This window comes from Macaca thibetana, chromosome 6 (genome assembly GCF_024542745.1).
Source record: "Macaca thibetana thibetana isolate TM-01 chromosome 6, ASM2454274v1, whole genome shotgun sequence".
Lineage (NCBI taxonomy): Eukaryota > Metazoa > Chordata > Mammalia > Primates > Cercopithecidae > Macaca > Macaca thibetana.
In genome coordinates, this window is record NC_065583.1 from 21,598,956 (window position 1) to 21,621,604 (window position 22,649).

Sequence of the window (22,649 nt, forward strand, 5' to 3'; positions counted from 1 at the left end):
GGTCACGCAGTTCTCCCACCTCAAGTCCCCTACCCCCACCATAGCTGGGACTACAGGTGCGTGTCACGATGCCCGGCTAATTTTAAAAAAATGTTTAGTAGAGACAAAGTCTCCCTTTGTTGCCCTGGCTGGTCTCAAACTCCTGGGCTCAAGTGATTCTCTCGTCTTGGCCCCCAACAAAGTGCTGGGATTATAGGCATGAGCCACCGTGCTCGGCCAGTGTCTCCATTTTTAAGAACTGTAACTGCCAAAATTTTAGGTGAATTAGTGTGACTGTACTTACCGAGTAGTTAGTTGGTTTTGGTTAAAACTGTTCCCTTCCAGTAATGTAAACTTTTATATCAAGGCATATTTGTTTTCCATTAACTTTACTGACATAAAAAGTGGAAAAAGCAAGTAAATTTCAAAAAAATGGTATACATATTATTAAAATATGGCAAAATGTGTGATGGTATATAAAACTTGGAAAGTAGTTTAATTCCATTACTAATTTAAATGATTTCCATATTCAAAATTGACAAAAAAATTATTTATGAGGCTGAACATGGTGGCTCATGCCTATAGTCCCAGCTACTCCAGAGGCTGAGGCAGGAAGATGGGGTTCCACCATGTTGGCCAAGCTGGTCTCAACTCCTGACCTCAGGTGATCTGCCTGCCTTGGCCTCCCAAAGTGCTGAGATTATAGGTGTGAGCCGTTGTGCCCAGCCCATAAAGCTTTGATGTTGAAAACAGACCAATTGCAAACTCAGTTTAAAGGTGAATTAAATATATATATATTTATATATTTTGAGACAAGGTCTCACTCTCGCCCAAGCTAGACTGTAGGGGTGTATAATCATGACTCACTGCAGCCTCGACCTCCTAGGCTCAGGCGATCCTCCTACCTCAGCCTCTTAGCTGGGGCCACAGACACATACCATCACACCTGACTAATTTTAAAAAATTATTTGTAGACACAGGGTCTCACTATGTTGCCCAGGCTGGTCTTGAACTTCTGGGCTCAAACAGTAACTTCCGCCTTGGCCTCCCAAAGTGGTGGGTTTACAGGTATGAGCCACTGCACCCAGCTAAATATTGTTTCTTCACATTTCTGATATTCTGGCCAGGTGTGGTGGCTGACGTCTGTAATCCCAGCACTTTGGGAGGCTGAAGCGGGCGGATCATGAGGTCAGGAGTTTGAGACCAGCCTGGCCAACATGGTGAAACCCCGTCTCTATTAAAAATATAAAAATTGGCTGGGTGTGGTGGCGCGTGTCTATAATCCCAGCTACTCAGGAGGCTGAGGCAGGAGAACTGCTTGAACCTGACCTGGGAGGTGGAGCTTGCAGTGAGCCGAGATCATGCCATTGTACTCCAGCCTGGGCAACAAGAGTGAAACTGTCTAAAAAAAAAAAAAAAAGTTGAAAACAGTCATTATTTAAATATGGAAGTTTCTTTGTATCATAAGAATGTGACGGTTATAAAGGCTGGGTATGGTGGCCCACATCTGTAATCCCAGCACTTTGGGAGGCCAAGGCAGGCGGATCACCTGAGGTCAGGAGTTCGAGACCAGCCTGGCCAACATGGTCAAACACCATCTCTACTAAAAATACAAAAATGAGCTGGGCGTGGTGGCAGGTGCCTGTAGTCCCAGCTACTCGGGAGGCTGAGGCAGTAGAATGGCGTGAACCTAGTAGGCAAAGGTTGCAGTGAGCCAGGATCACACCACTGCATTCCAGCATGGGTGACAGCGTGAGACTCCATCTCAAAAAAAAAAGAATGTGACATGTGACAGCCGGGCGTGGTGGCTCACGCCTGTTAATCCCAGCACTCTGGGAGGCCGAGGTAGGCAGATCACAAGGTGAGGGGTTCGAGATCAGCCTGACCAACGTGGTGAAACCCTGTCTCTACCAAAAATGCAAAAATTAGATGGGCGTGCTGGGGCGCACCTGTAATCCCAGCTACTAAGGAGGCTGAGGCGAGAGAATCGCTTGAACCCGGGAGGCAGAGGTTGCAGTGAGCCGAGATCGTGCCATTGCACTCCAACCTGAGTGACAGAGCGAGACTCCATCTCAAAAAAAAAAAAATGTTGGCAGTTACTTCCTTATACTGCCTGGAAATCTGAGTCTTAACCAGAAACCATCATTAAAACTTCTCATAATTTTTTCTATCCTGGTTGTCAGTATCTACAAGGAAAAGCCAAGTACTTCATAACTGAAGTGTTAGCCTGTTATGATCACACTTTTTTCCTCTTCTCAAATAAAAACCTTGTACTTATAATGCATATCAGGGGCTGAGTGCAGTGGCTCATGCCTGTAATCCTAGCACTTTGGGAGGCCAAAGCTGCTGGATCACCTGAGGTCAGGAGTTCAGGACCAGCCTGGCCAACATGGCGAAACCCTGTCTCTACTAAAAATACAAAAATCAGCCGAGCGTGGTAGCGGGTGCCTGTAGTCCCAGCTACTCAGGAGGCTGAGGCAGGAGAATCACTTGAACCCAGGAGGCGGGGGTTGCAGTGAACCAAGATTGTGCCACTGCACTCCAGCCTGGGTAACAGAGCAAAACTCCATCTCAAAAAAAATAGAAATAAATAAAATGCATATCAGGTTTTAGCAAGGGCGGCTTGTTTTTTCTTTTTCTTTTGTTTTTGTTTTTGTTTTTTTTGTTTTTTACTATTTAAGGTAATTTTGTATTTAATTTAGTAATCTAAATCTCATTTAGATTCACTTAAAAGCTATTGAAAAAGCCTAGGAGTGTCAGGTAAAATATGATGGAATTTTTTTATTGCCTCAGAAAAATTTTTTGTAATGTGAGAATGTCATCGAGTTGAGTGTAAAAGATAGAAATGGATACTCAGGAGTATATATATGACTTGCCAGTGATGCAGGTGAGTTTAAGCATTCATTAACATTTTTAGGACCAGGCGCCTTGGCTCATGCCTGTAATCCTAGCACTTTGGGAGACCGAGGCAGGAGGATCATTTGAGTCCAGGAGTTTGAGACCAGCATGTGCAACATGGTGAAACTCTGTCTCTACAAAAACGAAAAAATAAGGTGGGCTTGGTGGCACGTGCCTGTAGTCCCAGCTACTTGGGAGGCTGAGGTGGGAGGACCAGTTTAGCCTTAGAGGCTGAGGCTGCTGTTAGCCATGATTGTGCCACTGCACTCTAGCCTGGGCGACAGAGTGAGACCCTGTCTCAAAAAAGACACAAAAAAGATTTTTGCAACAGTAGTGATTAATAGCAGGCTTTTATTGAGCAAAAAACCATTCCCTTTCACTTTTCAGGCACATGGCTCAAAGTACAAGCTCTTGAGCCAGATTTGCTGGATTCAAAGCCTGACTTGGATCAGCCACTTACAAACTATGTGATCTTAGGCAGGTTACTCCCAATATCATCAACTGTGAAATAGGGAGAATAATAGTATCTCCTCATAAGGTAATTGTGAGAATTTAAAAGAATATTTAAAGCAATAAAAAAATGTCTTGCATGAGGCTGTGTAAATACTTGCTATCATTACTACCACTGCAATCACTTTGTGTTGCACAGTCAATTCTGGTAGCTTTTGATACTATCATTCTGCAGCGTATACTCGGTATAAATGAAAATATGTTATAACAATATTATTCGTACCTGAAAATTTCGAGAATCATAGTATGATTATTCACAAATCTCTGGAAGTAGCATGAACTCACTGGTTTTAATAGGCATTTGTAGAGGTTAACTGAATCGAAGGTCATGAAGATTATGGTTAAAGGAGACCTGTATTAACATATTTCAACTCTTGCCCCATTCATTTATTTAACACACAAATTTCAGTGATCTGGTACTCACTTTCCTATTCTACTCTCCCTTATGCCAAGCACAGGGCCTGGCATGGGGAGAAATGATTGTCTTCTTGTGAATGAATGATGAGCAATTCTGGTTCAGACATGTCCTAATGGCTGATGACCATCTCAGATGCCCTGCACATCCCGAATCCTTTCCATGACACATGAGAAGTATCTGAGCTGGTAGGGCTCAATGTAGTGGAGGTCCTATTAGGAGAACTTCACAAATGTGCTAGAACTACAAAGCCACATTTGTCAGCTTTTGGGTAAATTAGCTGATTTGCATAGATGCTGTGTTTCCCTGGGACCATAGCATTTTACTGTTTTAATGTTTTGCAGTATGGTGAAAAAGGATTTGAACATTTTCATTTTTATTGCTGCTCGTATGATTGAGTAGATTGTCTCCTCTTTCTAGGAGGGAAATGCCACACATTCCAAGGCCTTGATCTGTGTGTGGTGTGGCCATATTTTCCCGAGGATAGTCATTTTTACCCATGGCTCATTTTGGGGATGTTCTTAATCACAAATCTGTCATCTCCCGCAACAGTTTAGTTTTTAGCAAGGAATCTGGCTGGGAGTGGCACATCTTGGTGTGCGTCCTGGTATACTGGGAAGAAGTACGTGCAGTTTATCTAAAACTCCAGTAAAAGAGCTGGTTAGAAAAATAGCACTAAGATTAGAAAGCCAGAAGGGCTATTGTAAGAGGAGATACTGTTGATGCTTTTCCTGCTTGTTCATGTTGCATCATGCTTTACTGTATTAAGAAAATGCATTTGGAGTGTTCAGTGAGATAATAGGTACATGTCAATGCTCTTAAGATTTTAGTTTTTAATTGTGGGCTTTCTTTAAGAGCATAAGCTCTACTTGTTTCGTGCACACTAAGAGGGAGATTGAGGGTTACCCTGTTCTGATTTGCCCTGTTACAGTTCTGCTGCTTCCCAAGAATAGTTGCCATTGTTGCACTTAAACTTTTCTCTCAAAGGACAAAATAAGTAATTTCCGATGAAATTGCCGCCTTTTCATAGGTCTCTCCCTCCACTTACTGCGTCACAGCTGGGTCTCCTTGGCTCTTCCTAATGGGTGTCCTGTACTAGTGGTAAATTTCTAAAGAAAAGCCTCGAGGCCCTAAAAGCATTGAGGGGAAGATTATCTTAAACACTAGCACAAAAGACTCACAGGCCAGGCACTGTGGACCAGGGACTGGCTTGTTAATATTTTGGCATTTCAGGGGGTTGCAGGTGAGGAATTGCACAGGGAAAGATGAGATCATTCTTTGATACATCTTGACTCTCCTTGCTTAAAGTTGAAAAGGAGATTTAGAATGATTGCTGAAACCTAACAAGTTTTACTTGCAGAGGGAGAGGTTCAAAAGATAATTTCTTTATTGCACTCAGATTCCCTTATTGTGTGATTGCTGTTGGGTTATAGTTGATAGTATTTTAAGTTTTTCCATGAACAAAAGGATAAATACCTCATTATTAAATCTCACCTAAAAAATTATTTTCCCCTGAGCTAAAATTCAGAGGGAATTATTTTTCTAGATCAGTTGTATACAAAATCTTTTCGATGAGTCAGAAAAGCCTTTTATAAGGTTTTCATTATATACTGCTGCTTCTAATTTTAACTTAGGATTAAAAAAAACAATGATTATAAAGACTGGATGTTATCTAACTAATGATCCCAGAGTTGACTACATTGATGTGATAGGTGAATTGTTTTTATTTATAGTTAGGAAAGTAAGCAAACAAGCAAATATGTTTAAAAATTAGGCTTAAGATAGCAGTCCTTCATTTAAATTATGCTTAGTATTTGAAGTCTGTTTTGAAAGCTTAAGTGTCATAAAAAAGCTTATCTTGTTATAACTGTTATTTCAACGAGGTATTACCTCACACAGTAAATTTAGGTCCTGAATAGTATGCAAGTGTGGTTATTGGGATTAAAGCGGAAAGGGGTTCAGGCAGTGCTTGGTCATTTTGCTAAAAAGGGTCAAAAGAGGCTCGGTGTGGTGGCTCACGCCTATAATCCCAGCACTTTGGGAGGCCAAGGCGAGTGGATCACCTGAGGTCAGGAGTTTGAGACCAGGCTGGCTAAAATGATGAAACCCTATCTCTACTAAAAATATAAAAAAATTGCCAGGTGTAGTGGCGGGCGCCTATAATCACAGCTACTTGGAAGACTGAGGCAGGAGAATCGCTTGAACCTGGGAAGTGGAGGTTGCAGTGAGCCAAGATCACGCCACTGCACTCCAGCCTGGGTGACAAGAGCCAGACTCTGTCTCAAAAAAAAAAAAAGTCATTGAGCTCATTAATTATATAGTGTGGACAGGGATGACAGGTTCAGCCTTATCTCTGAATACTGACTGAGAAGATCAGGACTTCTTCAGCACTAGGCTAATGTGAGATTAGTAAGACATTTTTGTTAGGAACACCCAGTGTGAGTTAGCATTTCTCCTTTCATTTGTAAGTTTGCTTGGAGGGCAGAATCTTGGTGTGCCCCATGGCATCTTGCTGCGGATTTGACTTGAGCCGGAGAGTGCCCTCTCTGGGCCAAGGCTGTTGTGTCTACACGGCTCTCAAGTCTGTTTTCATTTAGTACCAAAGCTTCTCTTTCTGTGAAGCCAGCACGTTATCCAGAATAAATTTGTTATGAAAATTCACCTGAATTTTGGTCTTATTTTAAAACTATTTTTGGTAAAATGGATGGATTAAAAAAACTCGAATGCTTTATTTTTGTTAACTTGGTTTTTTCTACCATAGGTCTCAACAAATGGCAGCTATTACATCAGACAGTGACGAGTCCTGCTGCTCCCTTACAGTGTCTGACAGACCACTGTGGATTCAGACTGGGAGCATTGAAGTTAACAGTGAAACGGGCAGGTCTGTCTGTTTTAAGCCCTGCCACAAAGTGAAGAGGGCATCATGTCATCACTTGATCATTCCTGAAGTAGATTAGGCTAGACTTAAAAGAATTCATTAGTTCTTTTTCTTTAGTTTTCATTGACCTTGGTAGCCGGTGTGCCTTGTGTAGGTGATAGTTTTAATGAATGAATATAACTTTCCATTGATACTACCTGCCATGCCAAAAAACAGGAGTCTCCTGTGAGCTTCCGTGAATTGAGAGCAGATTCTCTTAGGGTGGTAGAAGTTGGGTGTGACCTTGCAGAATTATGTCAAATAGCAACTGAGTCTCCATGGAAAGTCAAAAATACTGGATTTCTTTTATCTTTTCACTATCTCAGTCTTTTTTTGTCACTTTTATATTCATTAAACTTCTTAGTCATTACTTCTTAACTGTATATATATATATAAGAATATATATATGAAAACATATATGTATATATATTCTTAGTGAGTTAGTCTCAAAACCATTATCATTTACATAAAGCAACTCAGAATTCCAGAGGATGGTAAAAGATAGTGCTGAAATATAGTCTATTTCTTTAAGTACATTTATTTTTGGATAATGCCTAAAAGGCTTATTTTGGGCCCTTATAGGGTAGGAAAAGTTCAGGGATTTCTGTGTGTTTGCACTGCTTGGAAACTTACTACTTTTATTGCTTCCTTGAAGTGAGGCTGTTTAACCCTCTGGTGTTTGTACAGCTAGTGAAGAACTGTAGAGTTGCATGGAAGCTGTAATTTGCAAACTGGGTCAGAATGGCAAATTTTGGATTAGAGATTGCAGCTGGGATTTTGGACACTTATCTGTGTAGCAGTGGTAGCCACCCTTAAGATGCGTATCTCTTGAGGGAATAGTGTTTTTTATTTTTCTGCACCTCTCATAGGAATAGTAAGATCTGCTTGAGTCCTTGCCTTTCCTGCCATAGATTTTAACTGAACTTGAACAGGCCTCACTAACATTGAAGCCAAATATTGAGAGTCATAAATAGAAGGAAATGGAATTGTACATGGGATTGGGTGTTTACCTTTTTTTCTTTCAGTTTATAAAATGGGAACATTTGCTTCCAAAGTTCTGTGTGAGCCTGAATCTATTAGTATTGCAATCATATTAGCACAGTATCTTAGTTTTAGAAAGTAAAAACTGAGCTGAATGTCAAATTTTTTTTTTTTTTTTTTTTTTTTTTTGAGACGGAGTCTCGCTCTGTAGCCCAGGCTGGAGTGCAGTGGCCGGATCTCAGCTCACTGCAAGCTCTGCCTCCCGGGTTCACGCCATTCTCCTGTCTCAGCCTCCCGAGTAGCTGGGACTACAGGCGCCCACCACCTCGCCCGGCTAGTTTTTTTTTGTAGTTTTTTTTTAGTAGAGACGGGGTTTCACCGTGTTAGCCAGGATGGTCTCCATCTCCTGACCTAGTGATCCGCCCGTCTCGGCCTCCCAAAGTGCTGGGATTACAGGCTTGAGCCACCGCACCCGGCCAAGAATGTCAAATTTCAAAACAGCATAAATCATTGTTTTTTTGTTTTTGATTTTTTTTCCAGAAGCAAGGATTACATTCATCTTTCATCTTGATGTGTGTAGTATTTGTCCCTAGAGGTCACTTTTCATTGCTTGAGGAGAAACGTGATAGAATACCCTGTGAAATGTATTTTGTAGGCCTTAATCTAGTAAGTGAAGGAAGCATGGGAACACCGGAAGGCAACACAAAATCAAGTCAGTTCTGTTGACATGGGGAAGATAACCTCCTGTGAAATGTTTGGAAGTTAAATAATGGGAAGGATGGGGTGGTTCTCTGTTTTCCTTGTTGCATTGTGTTTGTTGTGTCTGTTATCATTTCACTGAAATACCATTTTTGGTTTAAAAATGCATTTGACCAAAAAATTCATCTTTCTTTCCACGGATCATCTCTTTTGGAATTGAAACTCGTGTTGGTACTTGGGTTTCCAGGTTTGAGAAGCATAATCAGGGATTGTAGAAGGTTTCCGTGGGCATCTTTCTACTTCGTAGTATTAGAGGGAGGTTGGTAGTGTTGATCATTCTGGTCATGCTATTTAGCAGTCATTTTTATAAGCCCTGCCCTTTATAAATACTGCGCTTAGAGTCCTGCTTCTTGTTGGAGGTATGGTGAAGAGGCCTCTGCTGATAATCAGGTTTGCTGGTGTAACAAGGGATACTGGTCAGTCTAACCAGTGTACATGTGTTGTCTTCTAGTATCAAAATGGTGCTCTTGATGCCTTCTGATGTGCTGTGTCTACTTCTGGGGAGGCACCCTCCACTCCCTTCTTTTTTTACTCTCTGCAAGTATGTGGACAGTGTAACCTGCTGCTGATTTGTACATAGCCTGGCTCTGTTTATAAATTTGCTAAAACTGTAGGCTAGTCTGTGCTAGTAGAAGGCCGTTGGTGCTTCATAGCAGTCCCCAGCAACTAAACTGACTCTCACAGCATTATACTGTGAAATAGCAATATAAAGAACAAAATTAAAATTCCCCTGTTACTAGGCAGATATTTATAAGCAAGTATTTTTAAAAAAACACCTAAGTGCACATTGATTATGTAAAAATGACAGCCATTTTACTTGTGTTGGAAACTGGCCTGATAATACTTCAGAAATAACATGAATATTTCTGCTGGTTTAGAGTGGCAGTAAGTTGTTTTCTTAAAACAACATCGGTCAGGTTTAACTGATTTAAAAGAAAAAATCAGGTGTGATCCCACAGTCTATGTAGGGCTTAAACAACAAGGACATCTTTTCCTCATATAATTACTTGTGCTTAACTACATTTTCTTCCTTTTCTTTACTATATTTCAGCACAAAGACATTAGCAGGCTGCTGGTTTCATGGACCTGTACCACAATGACACAGAGAACACCAGAGCATCAGGACTGAATGAAATTGGAGTTTTTAAAGCTGCACTAAGAAGTAAATGTTAAGGCAGTGGTTAAAAACAAGTCTATAAAGGGGCACTTGCAAATTGTCCTATCTTAAACCGAAGAAAAGGTATTAGGGAATATTTTATAAAAAATAAACTATTGCAATAAATCATGCATGAGATGAGGAGAAAAATGATGTGAATTACACACACAAGAACTCACTTGAATTTTAGGTATGAAGAAACACTGACAGTAACTTCTTTTGAATGTGAAGTTCTTATCAGTACAGTTTGGACAGGCCTAAAAGACATGGGATGATGCAGAAATGCTGAATTATTTTTCATACTTAAACTTTGTGCTTTCTCCAAGGTTTAGGTTAATCAGTTCAGATACAAGCAAAGGTATTTCTAAAATGGCTCTTCTGTGAAACAGCAATAGTCACATATGCCAAGGCCAATGTTTCCTTCAGGGTGCCAGTAGAAACAACAGAAAATAACATTCTGCTGAAAGGATGGCACAGTGCCCCACCCCACCCCACAAACAAAATTTGAATCTTTTCCTTCTTTAATAAAGTAGGGCTGTATTATCTTGAATATATGTTTGCTTGTTAGAACATACTAAGATATATTTATTTGCCACTAGTATTTAACATTTTGTGCACATTTTCATAATTACATTCTTACCTTTCAAATTTTGACTCAAAGAGGATAGGCTAGTGTTGATCTTGGAGTGCAAATGTATACTCCAAGAGCTAGTTCTTAATTCTGCTGGGTTGGAAAGCCTTTTATTATTGTCTGTATCCTTACTGGTTTTATCTAGTTCAAAAAAGGTGACAACGTCTAAATTTTGATGTGAACCTCTCTCCAGAAAGCCCCTCCTAAGTGCAAGAAATTCTAACAGGTGTCAGTAGGACTTGGCCCTGGGGGACAAGTGGCAGGAACAGGATCCTTTAAAACAGTGTCAAACTTTTCATGCATGGAGCATGAATTCTTACTAATAGAGACTGTAATTTTTTTCTTGTCTTTGGTAAATATTATAAAAAACCTTAATTTTTCTTTTTTAATGAATGGAGAAAACATGAGAAAACCAGATGGGCCTGTTAGTACTACATTTTTAAGGCATTTTATATTTGATGGTGCCGTACTTTTAATAATAATAAAACTGAAGTTTTTTAGTGGCAATACTGATTTATTTTTTAAACCAGAAAGATAATCCATATTGATTACTTATTACAAAAAAGGGAAAATACGCCAAAAAATAAAAACCCTTAAAATTCATATGAAGCAACGTAACAGGTAACTGAGCACTTGGCTCAAGTAGTCAGACTTTCCATAATGTTACTGTGTAAGTTTGGAATTACCTAATAACCCCAGACTCAGGATTACCAAAGGGTTCTGGGTGAGTTTGAAAACATTTAATACACCTATGATTTGTTTTACAACTTGAAGAGGCAGGCAGTCTTGTGTCTAATGAGCTTAATGCAAATTCTAATTATACTGCAAATAATTTGAAGTTTTTATTGCATTCTACAATTGTCTGTTTGGAAAATTACATATTATGAAGTCATTATATATTTTATCAAGTCAGAAAAAAATCAGCTCAGGAACTGTAGCAGCAGGGAGTTCTAAAGATGACATGAACTATACTATAGGGGTGCCCTACTCTATGTGGCCTAGGGCTTTGGTTTGGGTCAGTCTTGTTCTTTCAGATACAAAACACCAGCAGTACCTTGCAGGCTCACTTCAGGAACCAGATAACTCCCAAACCATGGTGGAATTATACATGAAGTGTATGATCAAGATTTTTAATTAAGCTTTAGAATTCTTTATTTGTGTAGAGTAATGGAAATGACCAAGAAGTAATAATATAAAGCAAAAGAATTGGGAGAGATCAGGTTATAAGTATATAAATTTTTTTTTCTCTCATGGCATATTCTCAAAGGTGTTCTGTTGCAAACCAGATTTTCCTTTTTTAAAAAATGAAACTTGGTGGTATTTAAAATCTAGACCTGCCATGTTGCTATTTCACTTTCATTGCTTTAGTTGCTTAATATTTAAGCTTTGCTTCATGCTACCTTTTGTCTGTACTTCAATCTTCATAAGCCTATTTTGTTTTGTAGACTTGAATGATAAAAATTGTTTCTCATCTTAAGTATGCTCAGAGTTTTAAATGTTAAAGAATGTTGTGTAACCTTTATCCAATAAAGTCTTTGATTTTTTAAAAATTTAGTTATTTAAAAACTATGTTTACTTTTTAGGAGTTAGTTTTTAATTTTTTTTTTTTTTTTTTTTGCTATTAAAATTCAATCACTGGCTGTACTTAGGGAGCTGTTTTGAGTAGCAGTGCTTCCTAAGGAGAACAACCTGCAGGAGATTTTATGGGACCTCTTTATGACCAAAGATAGAGAAAGGGTGAACAGTTTAATTAGGACCCTGTGCACAAACATAACTGCTTTTTGACAGAAACAACCTACCCTTCAGCGTTGGATGTAATTACATGCCTGCTGCTGGGTTTGTCTTGTTTTCCTTTGTTTTAATTTTAAGGAATCCTGCCCTTATGGACAGATGGTCGCTTCTTGAACAGCCCAGCACATTCAGTGAGAGGTCGAGGGTTTGGCCTAGGAATCAGAAACACTTGGTTATCAGGAGAAATGAGCCTTTTCAAACCTACAGACAGTTCACAGGACTGGCCCAGCAACTTAGGTCAATGTACTTTCTTTTCTGTTTCAGAAAGGCAATCCTTTGGCTGCGTGTTATACCAGAGTACATGAAGGCTTTAATCTCAAACATTCTCCCATTTCAGTTTATCTAAATGAGTATGAAAAAGAGACCACAGGAATCTGGCTCTGCTAATATCTTTTTTCTCTCAAACGTCTCACTAATGAAAATGGAACAGAGAGAACCAGGGAAGATTAACAACCCATGTGCTCATTATCTGAGAGGGCCTACAGGAGACTCACACTGATCCTGGTCATGTATATCAGTATATTTATAGACACGACTCCTACAAGATGCAGGGAATGAGTGATGCAACCCATAGATGCAACTGAAAATCTTACTGATGCTGGCCTTCACATAAGAAAGTGTAAGTTCACTTTTCCTCTTTCAGGTAAAGTTTTTTTTTTTTTTTTAATTTAAATAATAGAGACGAGGTCTTGCTTTGTTGCCCAGGCTGGTGTCAAACTCCTGGACTCAAGTGATCCTCCTGCCCTGGCCTCCCAAAGTGCTGGGATTATAGGCATGAGCCACTGCACCTGGCCATGATTCTTTTCTCAGAATAAGAAATTATTTGAATAAAGAGGTTTTTTTTTTTTTTTTTGAAACGGAGTCTTGCTCTTGTCGCCCAGGCTGGAGTGCAATGGCATGATCTTGGCTTACTGCGCCCTCCCTCCCCCGGGTTCAAGCAATTCTCCTGCCTTAGCCTCCCGAGTAGCTGGGATTACAGGCATGTGCCACCACCCCTGGCTAATTTTGTATTTTTAGTAGAGATGAGGTTTCTCCATGTTTGTCAGGCTGGTCTCAAACTCCTGACCTCAGGTGATCCGCCCACCTCGGCCTCCCAAGGTGCTGGGATTACAGCGTGAGCAACTGTGCCTGGACTTTTTTTTTTTTTGAGATGGAATTTCACTGTTGTTGCCCAGGCTGGAGTGCAGTGGCGTGATCTTGGTTTACTGCAACCTCCACCTCCCGGGATCAAGCGATTCTCCTGCCTCAGGCTCCTGAGTAGCTGGGATTACAGGCATGTGCCACAACGCCTGGCTAATTTTGTATTTTTAGTAGAGACAGGGTTTCTCCATGTTGGTCAGGCTGGTCTCGAACTTCTGATCTCAGGTGATCCACCCGCCTCAGCCTCCCAAAGTGCTGAGATTACAGGCATGAGCCACTGTGCCTGGCCATATGTTGTTTTTTAAGGATCCTTTTCTCTAGTGATTAGCATGCTGCCAAATCTTTGCTTAATTGGAATGAGATTTATTTATTTAGAGACGGAGTCTTGCTCTGTCACCCAGGCTGGAGTGCAGTGGTACGATCTCTGCTCACTGCAACCTCCGCCTCCTGGGTTCAAGCGATTCTCCTGCCTCAGCCTCCCAAGTAGCTGGGACTATAGACATGCGCCACCGCAGCCGACTCATTTTTGTATTTTTAGTAGAGACGGGGCTTCACCATGTTGGTCAGGTTGGTCTTGAACTCCTGACCTCGTGATCTGCCCACCTCGGCCTCCCAAAGTGCTGGGATTACAGGTGTCAGCCACTGTGCCGGGCCAGGAATTTTTATTGTTGTTAATTAGAATATAATCCACTGTTTCTGAGTTTTGTTTTAGCTCAGTGCCTAAGTCCTCTGGATCCTGAGTAGGCAGCTCAAAATTTGGGCGATCTTCTACATAAGTTGAACTGTAACATCATTGTGGAGTGCCCTGAGGTAAAAGAAGAGCCTGACATGTTAGTGCCCAGAAAAGCACAGCCAGCGCCTTTAGTAAGAACAGCCTTACAGAAGACAAGGATGGATACGACCCTTCACATGCCTAGATTCGGCTTTCTTAACATCTGTAGGAAATGAGACGGGCCAGACGAGCTTCTGTAGCACAAGCTGAAACTATAATCTCCAGCCTCTGATGCTAATTCAGAATCCAATCAAAGTACCACACTGCCCTAGGAAACTATCAGCCCTTTTCTCCCAGTTAAGTTTATGGGCAAAGTTGCAAACAGCATTTAATTTTGGGGCAATCAAACTACGCCTTACAAACTTGAGATCAAGTACTGTGTATAGCCTAGGAAAACCTACTCCTTTGATATTTAATTACTGTTTTCCCTACCTCTGTTCCCTTACTCCCATCCCTGAGGAGTTTCAGGTTTGTGGATTTCTGACTTTGAGTGGGAGGCACCGAGTGGAAGCTGTTTGCCACTGGCTCAGACAGCACGTGGCAGTTGCTGGGTGTGAGTCCAGGGGGGCATGTCTCTGATGTGGACGTCAGTCTGGTACTGTAGGCCGCAGAGGGACAGTGAGATTCCAGTATCTTCAAATCCACCTCTTCACATTTGAAACCAAGAGTTTCTCCAGAAGCCTTTTTGGGTGGGGATTCCCTTCACATCTGTCATGACGACTGATGGCTGATGAGCCCAGTGCCTAGTAGTGGTTCCCACCTTAATAGGCCATATTTTTCTGCAAGCGGAACCGGCAGCTGGGACTGATGGAAATGAAGACTAGCTGACACTGGGTCACTGGCATAGATCACTTGCTGTGGGCTTCCTTGGCAGTGAGGCAGCAGACCTTGTTGTGCCTTAGTGAAGGGGGAAATGGGAGCTTCCAGTTTCCACTTGAGTGAAAGGAAAAAGGTGGCAGGGAATCATATTTCTAGTTCTGGCTGATAGAACTTAACTTTTGTATGATGGCACGTATTCCTAGCTTGCAGATCTCAGAGGACTGGGCAACTAGAAAATTTCATATTAATTTTTTGTTTTTTTTTTTTGAGATGGAGTTTTGCTCGTTGCCTAGGCTGGAATGCAGTGGCACATTCTCGGCTCACTGCAACCTCCACTTCCCCGGTTCAAGCAGTTCTCCTGCCTCAGCCTCCCGAGTACCTGGGATTACAGTCATGTGCCACCACACCCAGCTAATTTTGTATTTTTAGTAGAGATGGGGTTTCACCATGTTAGGCTGGTCTCAAACTCCTGACCTCAGGTGATCTGCCCACCTCAGCCTCCCAAATAACTGGGATTACAGGCATGAGCCACCCCGCCTGGCGATATTAATGTTTTTATTACAGAATATCTCAGATATTTGTAAAAGTAGACCAGTAAAACAAACCCCTGTGTACCCAACCTAGCTTTAACAAGTACCAACTTGTGGCCAGGAAGATTGAAAATTCTGATGCTTTGAAATGTAAAAATAGAGAACATCTTTACTCTTTTTAGTCGTATTGTTTTTGAGACAAGGTCTTGCACAGTTTAGGCTGGAGTGCACTTGTGCAATCCTGGCTCACTGTAGCCTCGACCTCCAGGGCTCAGGCGATCCTCTGACCTCAGCTTCCTGAATAGCTGGGACCACAGATAGACATACTACCAGGCCTGGCTAATTTAAAAATAAATTATCTTTGTAGAGATAGGGGCTCACCATGTTGCCCAGGCTGGTCTTGAACTCCTGGACTCAAGCAGTCCTCCCACTTCAGTCTCCCAAAATGCTGGGATTACAGGCATGAGCCAGTGCGTCCAGCCACTGCGCCGAGCTCTCTCACTCATTTTCATAAACTAACATTTTTTTTGAGACGGAGCCTCGCTGTGTTGCCCAGGCTGGAGTGTAATGGTGCAATCTTGGCTCACTGCAACTTCTGATTCCTGAGTTCAAGTGATTCTCCCACCTCAGCCTCCCGAGTAGCTGGGATTACAGGCACCTGCCATCATGCCTGGCTAATTTTTGATTTATTTATTTATTTTTGAGATGGAGTCTTGCTCTGTTGCCCAGGCTGGAATGCAGGCACCTGCCATCACACCTGGCTAATTTCTGTTTTATTTATGAGATGGAGTCTCACTCTGTTGCCCAGGCTGGAGTGCAGGCGCCTGCCATCACATCTGGCTATTTATTTATTTATTTATGAGACAGAGTCTCGCTCCGTTGCCCAGGTTGGAGTGCAATGGTGCAGCCATGGCTCACTGCAGCCTCAACCCTGTGGTTCAAGTGGTCTTCCTGCCTAAGCCTCCTGAGTAGCTGGGACTACAGGTATGCGCTACCACCCCTAGCTAACATAAAAAAATTTATTTTGTAGTGACAGGGTTTCCCTATATTATCCAGGTGGTTCTGAACTCCTGGGCTCAAGTGATCCTCCCACCTCGCCCTCCGAAGGTGCTGGGATTACAGGCATGAGCCACTGTGCCCAGCCCGTAAACTGCCCCTTGAAGGGTTGTAAGCAGTCGTTCTCATGTGCTAACGTTATTTTCACCCTACTTGGACTGGCTGGTAGCAAGTAATCCATTTTTTTAATTGACTTTTTTTTCCAGAGTCCATGCTAATCTTCTCTGTATCCTTCCAATTTTAGTATATGTGCTGTCGAAGCAAGCACAGTAATCAATTTTTCATTTTCAGAGGCATTAATGGATCTGGAATAGTGTGAGGTCAGGATAGCTCTGCACACAACAGGAGGAAGTGATTGCAAATGATAGCTTCCTTTCCCTGTACAGCTTTTAATTGTGCAGTTCACTGAAGGAACATATTTTTCAGCCACTTCTGGTGGAATGCACACATACTTTTTAAAAGGAAATCCAGGTGATGGAAGGATTAAGCTTGTTACTATCAAATACCGAGGAAGCAGGCTGGAAAGAATCCCTAACTGAAATCACTTCAAGGAGAGTTGACTAGGATTGTGTGGGTATGTATCAAGTACACAGTAGCCACAGATAAGGTTAGAGGAAGAGTTTCTCTTCCCTATCCTCGTCCCTCCTGTATTTCTTAAGGGGAGGGACGAGCATAGGGAGGGAACCGGCACAGTAATGAAGGGAAGTGATCACAGAAAACAACAGGAAGGAACATACAATCCAGCTGGCAGTGACCACAGGCTGCAGGCTCATAAGGCTGCATCTGAACGGGGGCTGCGCAGCTGAGCGCCAGCAGCTCCAGCCTTTCCTCTTAAGCCAAGGGCAATCTGGAGAGAGCACAGATAACAAGCAGAGGAAACGGATGAGGGCTCGTCGAGATATTTCCCATCCTATGTGGTGTCTCAGATTTGCACTTTGGTCTTGGGGGATTATTGGACTCTTCCTCTTAAAGATCTTTTCCAAGATTAAAGCAGCCATTAACTTCCACAGCTGTCTTAACAGCCGTCCTCTTGGGTCTGTTATCATAGCCTTTCCCTTGGACATCCCAAGTTTTACAGAACTGGTGGTAAAAGGATATGCAGGCCTGCTTACTTCTTGGGATCAGACCATGCTTGCAAAAATATATCTTCCATCAGGTTTACATCTGACGCCTGCTGCCAGCTTCTCCTCCCACTATCTATTCAGGCAGTAAAATGCCTCTAAAAAGCTCCTGCGCCTAGTCTTCCTGCACCAACTTAGATCCTAGCTTGAAAGTTGAGTGAAATGTTACTTACCAGTAGTCTCAGAGGCCAGTTCAGAGAGTGAAGGGGCACCAGAAATAACTACTAAGCCCGACATCTCTTTTTCTTTTTAAGACAGGGTCTCACTCCCAGGCTGGAATGCAGTGGTGCCATCTTGGCTCACTGCAGCCTTGACTTCCTGGGCTCTGGTGATCCTCCACCTCAGCCTCCTAAGTACCTGGGACTACAGGTGTGTACCACCATGCCTGGCTAATTTTTTGTATTTTTACTAAAGATAGGGTTTCGCCATGTTGCCCAGGCTGGTCTCGAACTCCTGGGCTAAAGCTATTCACCCATGTTGGCCTTCCAAAGTGCTGGGATTACAGGTGTGAGCCACTGCACCTGGCCAGCAACATTTCTTAAAGCACTCTCCCCTACTTTTAGTTACATAAAACGTTGTAGGAACTGCAACTGTCAGCATTTATGGATGACACAAACATTCATGTCTGGCTTTATCCAAGCAGCTCTGAAGGACAGTGTATGAGGTCTCGTCATTTTGCCGAAGCTCAGATGTATGCCCAGTGCCACGATGTCCCTAAAGTTATAGGAGCATCTATAACATGTAGGCTTAGCAACTCCCCAGCTTCCACACTTAGACATGGTATAACACTGTCTCCTTAAGTACAGTTATTTGTAAAGTGAGATGGGCGTTTTGCAGGGAATGGGGCAAGGAGCAAAAGGCTAAAAATCACCAACCACAACAAACTGGCTGCAGTGCTTGTGATGAAAGGGAAGCACACATGGAAAGGCATATTTTTTTTTCTTTCAGAGACAGGGTCTCTCACTATTACCCAGGCTGGAGTGTGGTGGCTCGGTCATAGCTCACTGCAGCCTCAAACTCCTGTGCTCAAGTGATCCTCCTGCCTCAGCCTCCCAACTAGCTGGGGCTACAAGCATGTGCCACCATACCTGACTTGGTTTTAAAACATTTTTTGGTAGAGATGGGGTCTCAGTATGTTGACTAGGCTAAGGTCTCGAACTCCTGGTTTCAAGTGATCCTCCTGCCTCAGCCTCCCAAAGTGTTGGGATTACAGGTGTAAGCCACTGCACCTAGCTAGTTCTTAGAAAAATGGTTGAGATTTTTAAAATAGGTAAATTTAACAGCATGGATCCATGAGTAAAATGAAGGAATGAACCCACAGTGCACTCTACACAGAAAAACCACCATATGAGTATGAATTTGTTTTAGAAATCCCAATTTCCTGGGGAAGCCTCCTGCAGAGGCCCCAACCAATGGAAAAGCTGCTCCTGTGAAAACTGGAAAAGTAGTTAGGATACAGTGTGGGAATATACAGAAAACATAAGACTTGATGGAAATGTGGCCTGGAGAAGGTGAGGAGACTGAAATGAAAGGAAAAGTTGGGGATTTTTTTTTTTTTTTGAGACAGAGTCTCGCTATGTCGCCCAGGGTGGAGTGCAGTGGCCGGATCTCAGCTCACTGCAAGCTCCGCCTCCCGGGTTTTTACGCCATTCTCCTGCCTCAGCCTCCCGAGTAGCCGGGACTACAGGCGCCCACCACCTCGCCCGGCTAGTTTTTTGTATTTTTTAGTAGAGACGGGGTTTCACCGTGTTAGCCAGGATGGTCTCGAACTCCTGACCTCGTGATCCGCCCGTCTCGGCCTCCCAAAGTGCTGGGATTACAGGCTTGAGCCACCGCGCCCGGCCAAGTTGAGGATTTTTTAATCCTTGGAAATATCCAAGATGCAAAAAATGAAAACTTAAAAACCAGGAGACAGATGCTTACAGGCCAAGTTGAATGTTCAACATCTGAGGACATTCTACATGGCCGTGCAAGACAGGCTAGACTGGCTTAGAGTGACCTTCTTTACAGAATGCTTTTTATTTTTATTATGTATTTATTATTACAGAAATGGGGTCTTGCTATATTGCCCAGGCTGGTCTCAAACTCCTAAGCTCAAGCGATCCTCCTGCCTTGGCCTCCCTACGTGTTGGGATTATAGGCATGAGCCACTGTGCCCAGCCTACAGAATGTTGTTTTGAGCTCCATGGGTATGATTACTGGATTCACTGTTGAGAAACCCTAGCTGAGCCCTCCAAATTTGCCAGAACTACACACTTAACGAAATAACACTACTAAGAAAGTTTACTTGAGTAACTAGGGCCAGAAACTCCAGGGTGAGGTGGCCACTTCGGGCAATACTGGGTTAAGTCACAGATAAGTTACTGACTTTGATTCAGTGACACCAAGCTGTCGTCTCTGTCTCCCACTGCATTCTTTGGAATGTGAAAAATAGCAAGTAAGCCTTTTTTTTTTTTTTTTTTTTTTTTTTTTTTTTTTTAAGATAGGTTGGTTTCACTTTGTCACCCAGGCTAGAGTGCAGTGGCATGATCTCAGTTCACTGCAGCCTCGACCTCCTGGGCTCAAGCAATCCTCCTGCCTCAGCCCCTCAAGTAGCTGGGACTACAGGCGCACACTACCACACCCAAGTAGTTTTTTGTATTTTTTGTAGAGACGGGGTTTCACCATATTGTCCAGGCTGGTCTTGAACTCCTGAGCTAAAGGAGTCTGCCCACCTCAGCCTCCCAAAGTGCTAGGATTACAGGACCTGTGCCTGGCTGAGAAAAAATAGCAAGCAAGCCTCCTAAGCTGACATTTGAATTACTTGCTGGGTCTTAAAATTTATGGAGATGATTAGTTTCTATTTATCTTGAGGTAACAGATATTGGTTAGTAGTGAAGGAGAAATCTGAAAAAACAGGCACCAAAAGGGCACAGAATTAGAAGACTTTTCAATAGTGATGGTTGTTCACATTAAAACCACCTCTTGTGGAATATCCTTTAATACCAGTTTACTAAGTCTCTAGTACAGTGGTAGCTGCTGGTACTATTAACAACATAAATGTGGCCCTTTTCATGAGCTCATGGTCTACTCAGGAGGCAGATGAGAAATAGTAGATATTTTAAAGAATGTTTCTCAGAGTCTCCAGGGCAATTCTAAAAGATCAAAAAAAATTTTTTTTGAGACAGGGTCTCACTGTGTTACCCAGGCTGGAGTACAGTGGCATGATCTCAGCTTACTGCAACCTCCGCCTGTCGGGTTCAAGCGATTCCCCTGCCTCAGCTTCCTGGGTAGCTGGGACAGGCGCCCGCCACCATGCCCGGCTAATTTTTTATTTTTAGTAGAGATGAGGTTTTGCCATATTGGCCAGGCTGGTCTGGAACTCCTGACCTCAGGTGATCCACCTGCCTCAGCCCCCCAGAGTGCTGGGATTACAGGTTTGAGCCACTGCACCCAGCCTCCAAAAATTATTTTGACCCATTGCAATATTGTTGGAATAAGAATATGTACAACATCACAGTGTTACTACCTTAAAAGTAAATTCTGGTATGCTTTTTTGGTGAGGGGTGGGAAGCATCATATAACTTTTTAAAATTTTTTGAGATGGAGGCTTGCTCTGTCACACAGGTTGGAGTGCAGTGGCGTGATCTTGGCTCACTGCAATCTCCAGCTCCTGGGTTCAAGCAATTCTCCTGCCTTAGCCTCCCAAGTAGCTGGGATTACAGGCATGTGCCATTGTGCCTGGCTAATTTTTATATTTTTAGTAGAGATGGGATTTCACCATGTTGGTCAGGTTGGTCTCGAACTCCTGACCTCAGGTGCTCGCCCGCATTGGCCTCCCGAAGTTCTGAGATTACAGGTGTGAGCCACGGTACCTGGCCATAGCTTTAAAATCATACATTCTAGCAGCAATAGGCAAATACAGGCCACCTTCCTACCTTAACACTTACTTTCTACTTTTGAACTCTGAAGATTTTCTATGGTCAAACATTTTCAAAAGGTTTGAATATATCTTTTCTTACAAATGTTAGAAGCAGCAAAGTAACAGTGCCCGATAAAAACTCCTTGGCTTAAGCAAACTCACACCTGCTGACATCCTTTCCTTTCCAGACAATGCACTGCTTGGCCCACCCACTGGGAGCATGTAATGTTGGCCTTGTGTAGCACCTATAAGATTTCAGTGTGATTGAGAGGAAGAGGAGGACGAAGCCTAAGAAACAAAATCTCTACACTCACGGCAATGGTGGTCTCGGGCATCTTCTCTTAACCAAAGCTGTTTCTAGATGAACAAGTCTATTTCCTATTCCTTGGAGACACAGACAGTCCTTCAGGAATCTCAGCCCTGATTTTGCTAAGTCTAAGCCATTGAGCTCCAGGCACAATCTGACAGTAGTTCTCAAAATGTAGTCCAAGGCTCTGTAGGCGTTCTGGAGACCCTTTCAAGGTGTCTATCTGGCCAAAACTATTTTCATAATACAAAACTAAAGGGTCTACTTTTTTCACTGTCATCCTGTCAATGACTGCACTGTGATCTCATGACAAACTGAATATAGGAGATGTGAGACTCTTGCTGTTTTCTATCAAGCCATGCATTAAAGAGATTTGCAAAAATGTCACTCTTCTCACTAAAATGTGTCTTTGAGTTGGAAGATTTTTTCATAAAAATTAAAAAAAAATTCATTAAAACTTTTTTTTTAGAGACAAGGTCTGTGTCACCCAGGATGAAGTGCAGCAGTGGGATCATAGCTCACTGCAGTCCTGAACTCCTGGGCTCAAGCAATCAATCCTCCTGCCTCAGCCTCCCAAGTAGCATGAAGCCACTATGTCCAGCTAATTTTTTTTTTTTTTAACTTTTTTTTGTAGAGACGGAACCTTGCTATGTTGCTTAGGCTGGTCTGGAGCTCTGGTCTCAAGCAATACTCCCACATTGGCCTCCTGAAGTGCTGGGATTACAGGCATAAACCATCCATCGTTCCTGACTTGACATAAAATTATTGATAGTAACATGAAACGTGTTATTTTTTAAAGGGATTAAATACTTTAAAATTTTCTATCTTAATTTTTAATATACTAAATATTGATATAATGCACATAAGTGGAAATGCTCTTAAAATTTTTTTTGCAGACTATGAAGGGCTCCTGAAATAAAAGTTTGGGCACGGTGGCTCACACCTGTAATCCTAATGCTTTGGGAG

At 42.3% G+C, this 22,649-nt stretch overlaps 1 protein-coding gene and 1 non-coding gene across 7 annotated transcripts in view; one reads left to right on the plus strand and one right to left on the minus strand.

Annotated features, from left to right (window-relative positions):
- Positions 1 to 22,649, plus strand: part of PWWP2A (PWWP domain containing 2A) — a 64,819-nt gene that overhangs the window by 36,845 nt on the left and 5,325 nt on the right. For 2 of the 6 annotated variants that reach the window (XR_007726695.1, XM_050794782.1), the window contains one exon: positions 9,511 to 11,796. The exons of 1 other annotated variant lie outside the window; for it this stretch is intronic. Coding sequence is in view for 3 of the 5 variants with exons in the window: in XM_050794782.1 (XP_050650739.1) it covers positions 9,511 to 9,524 (14 nt within the window). In the remaining 2 variants the exon portion in view is untranslated. Of the gene's footprint in view, positions 1 to 6,563; positions 6,688 to 9,510; positions 11,797 to 22,649 lie in introns of those variants that run through there. 3 more of the 6 variants (XM_050794776.1, XM_050794775.1, XR_007726694.1) reach the window with 3 other exon arrangements.
- LOC126957730 (U6 spliceosomal RNA) lies at positions 16,521 to 16,622 on the minus strand. The gene has a single exon (XR_007726905.1). It is a non-coding gene; the product is annotated as a U6 spliceosomal RNA (small nuclear RNA).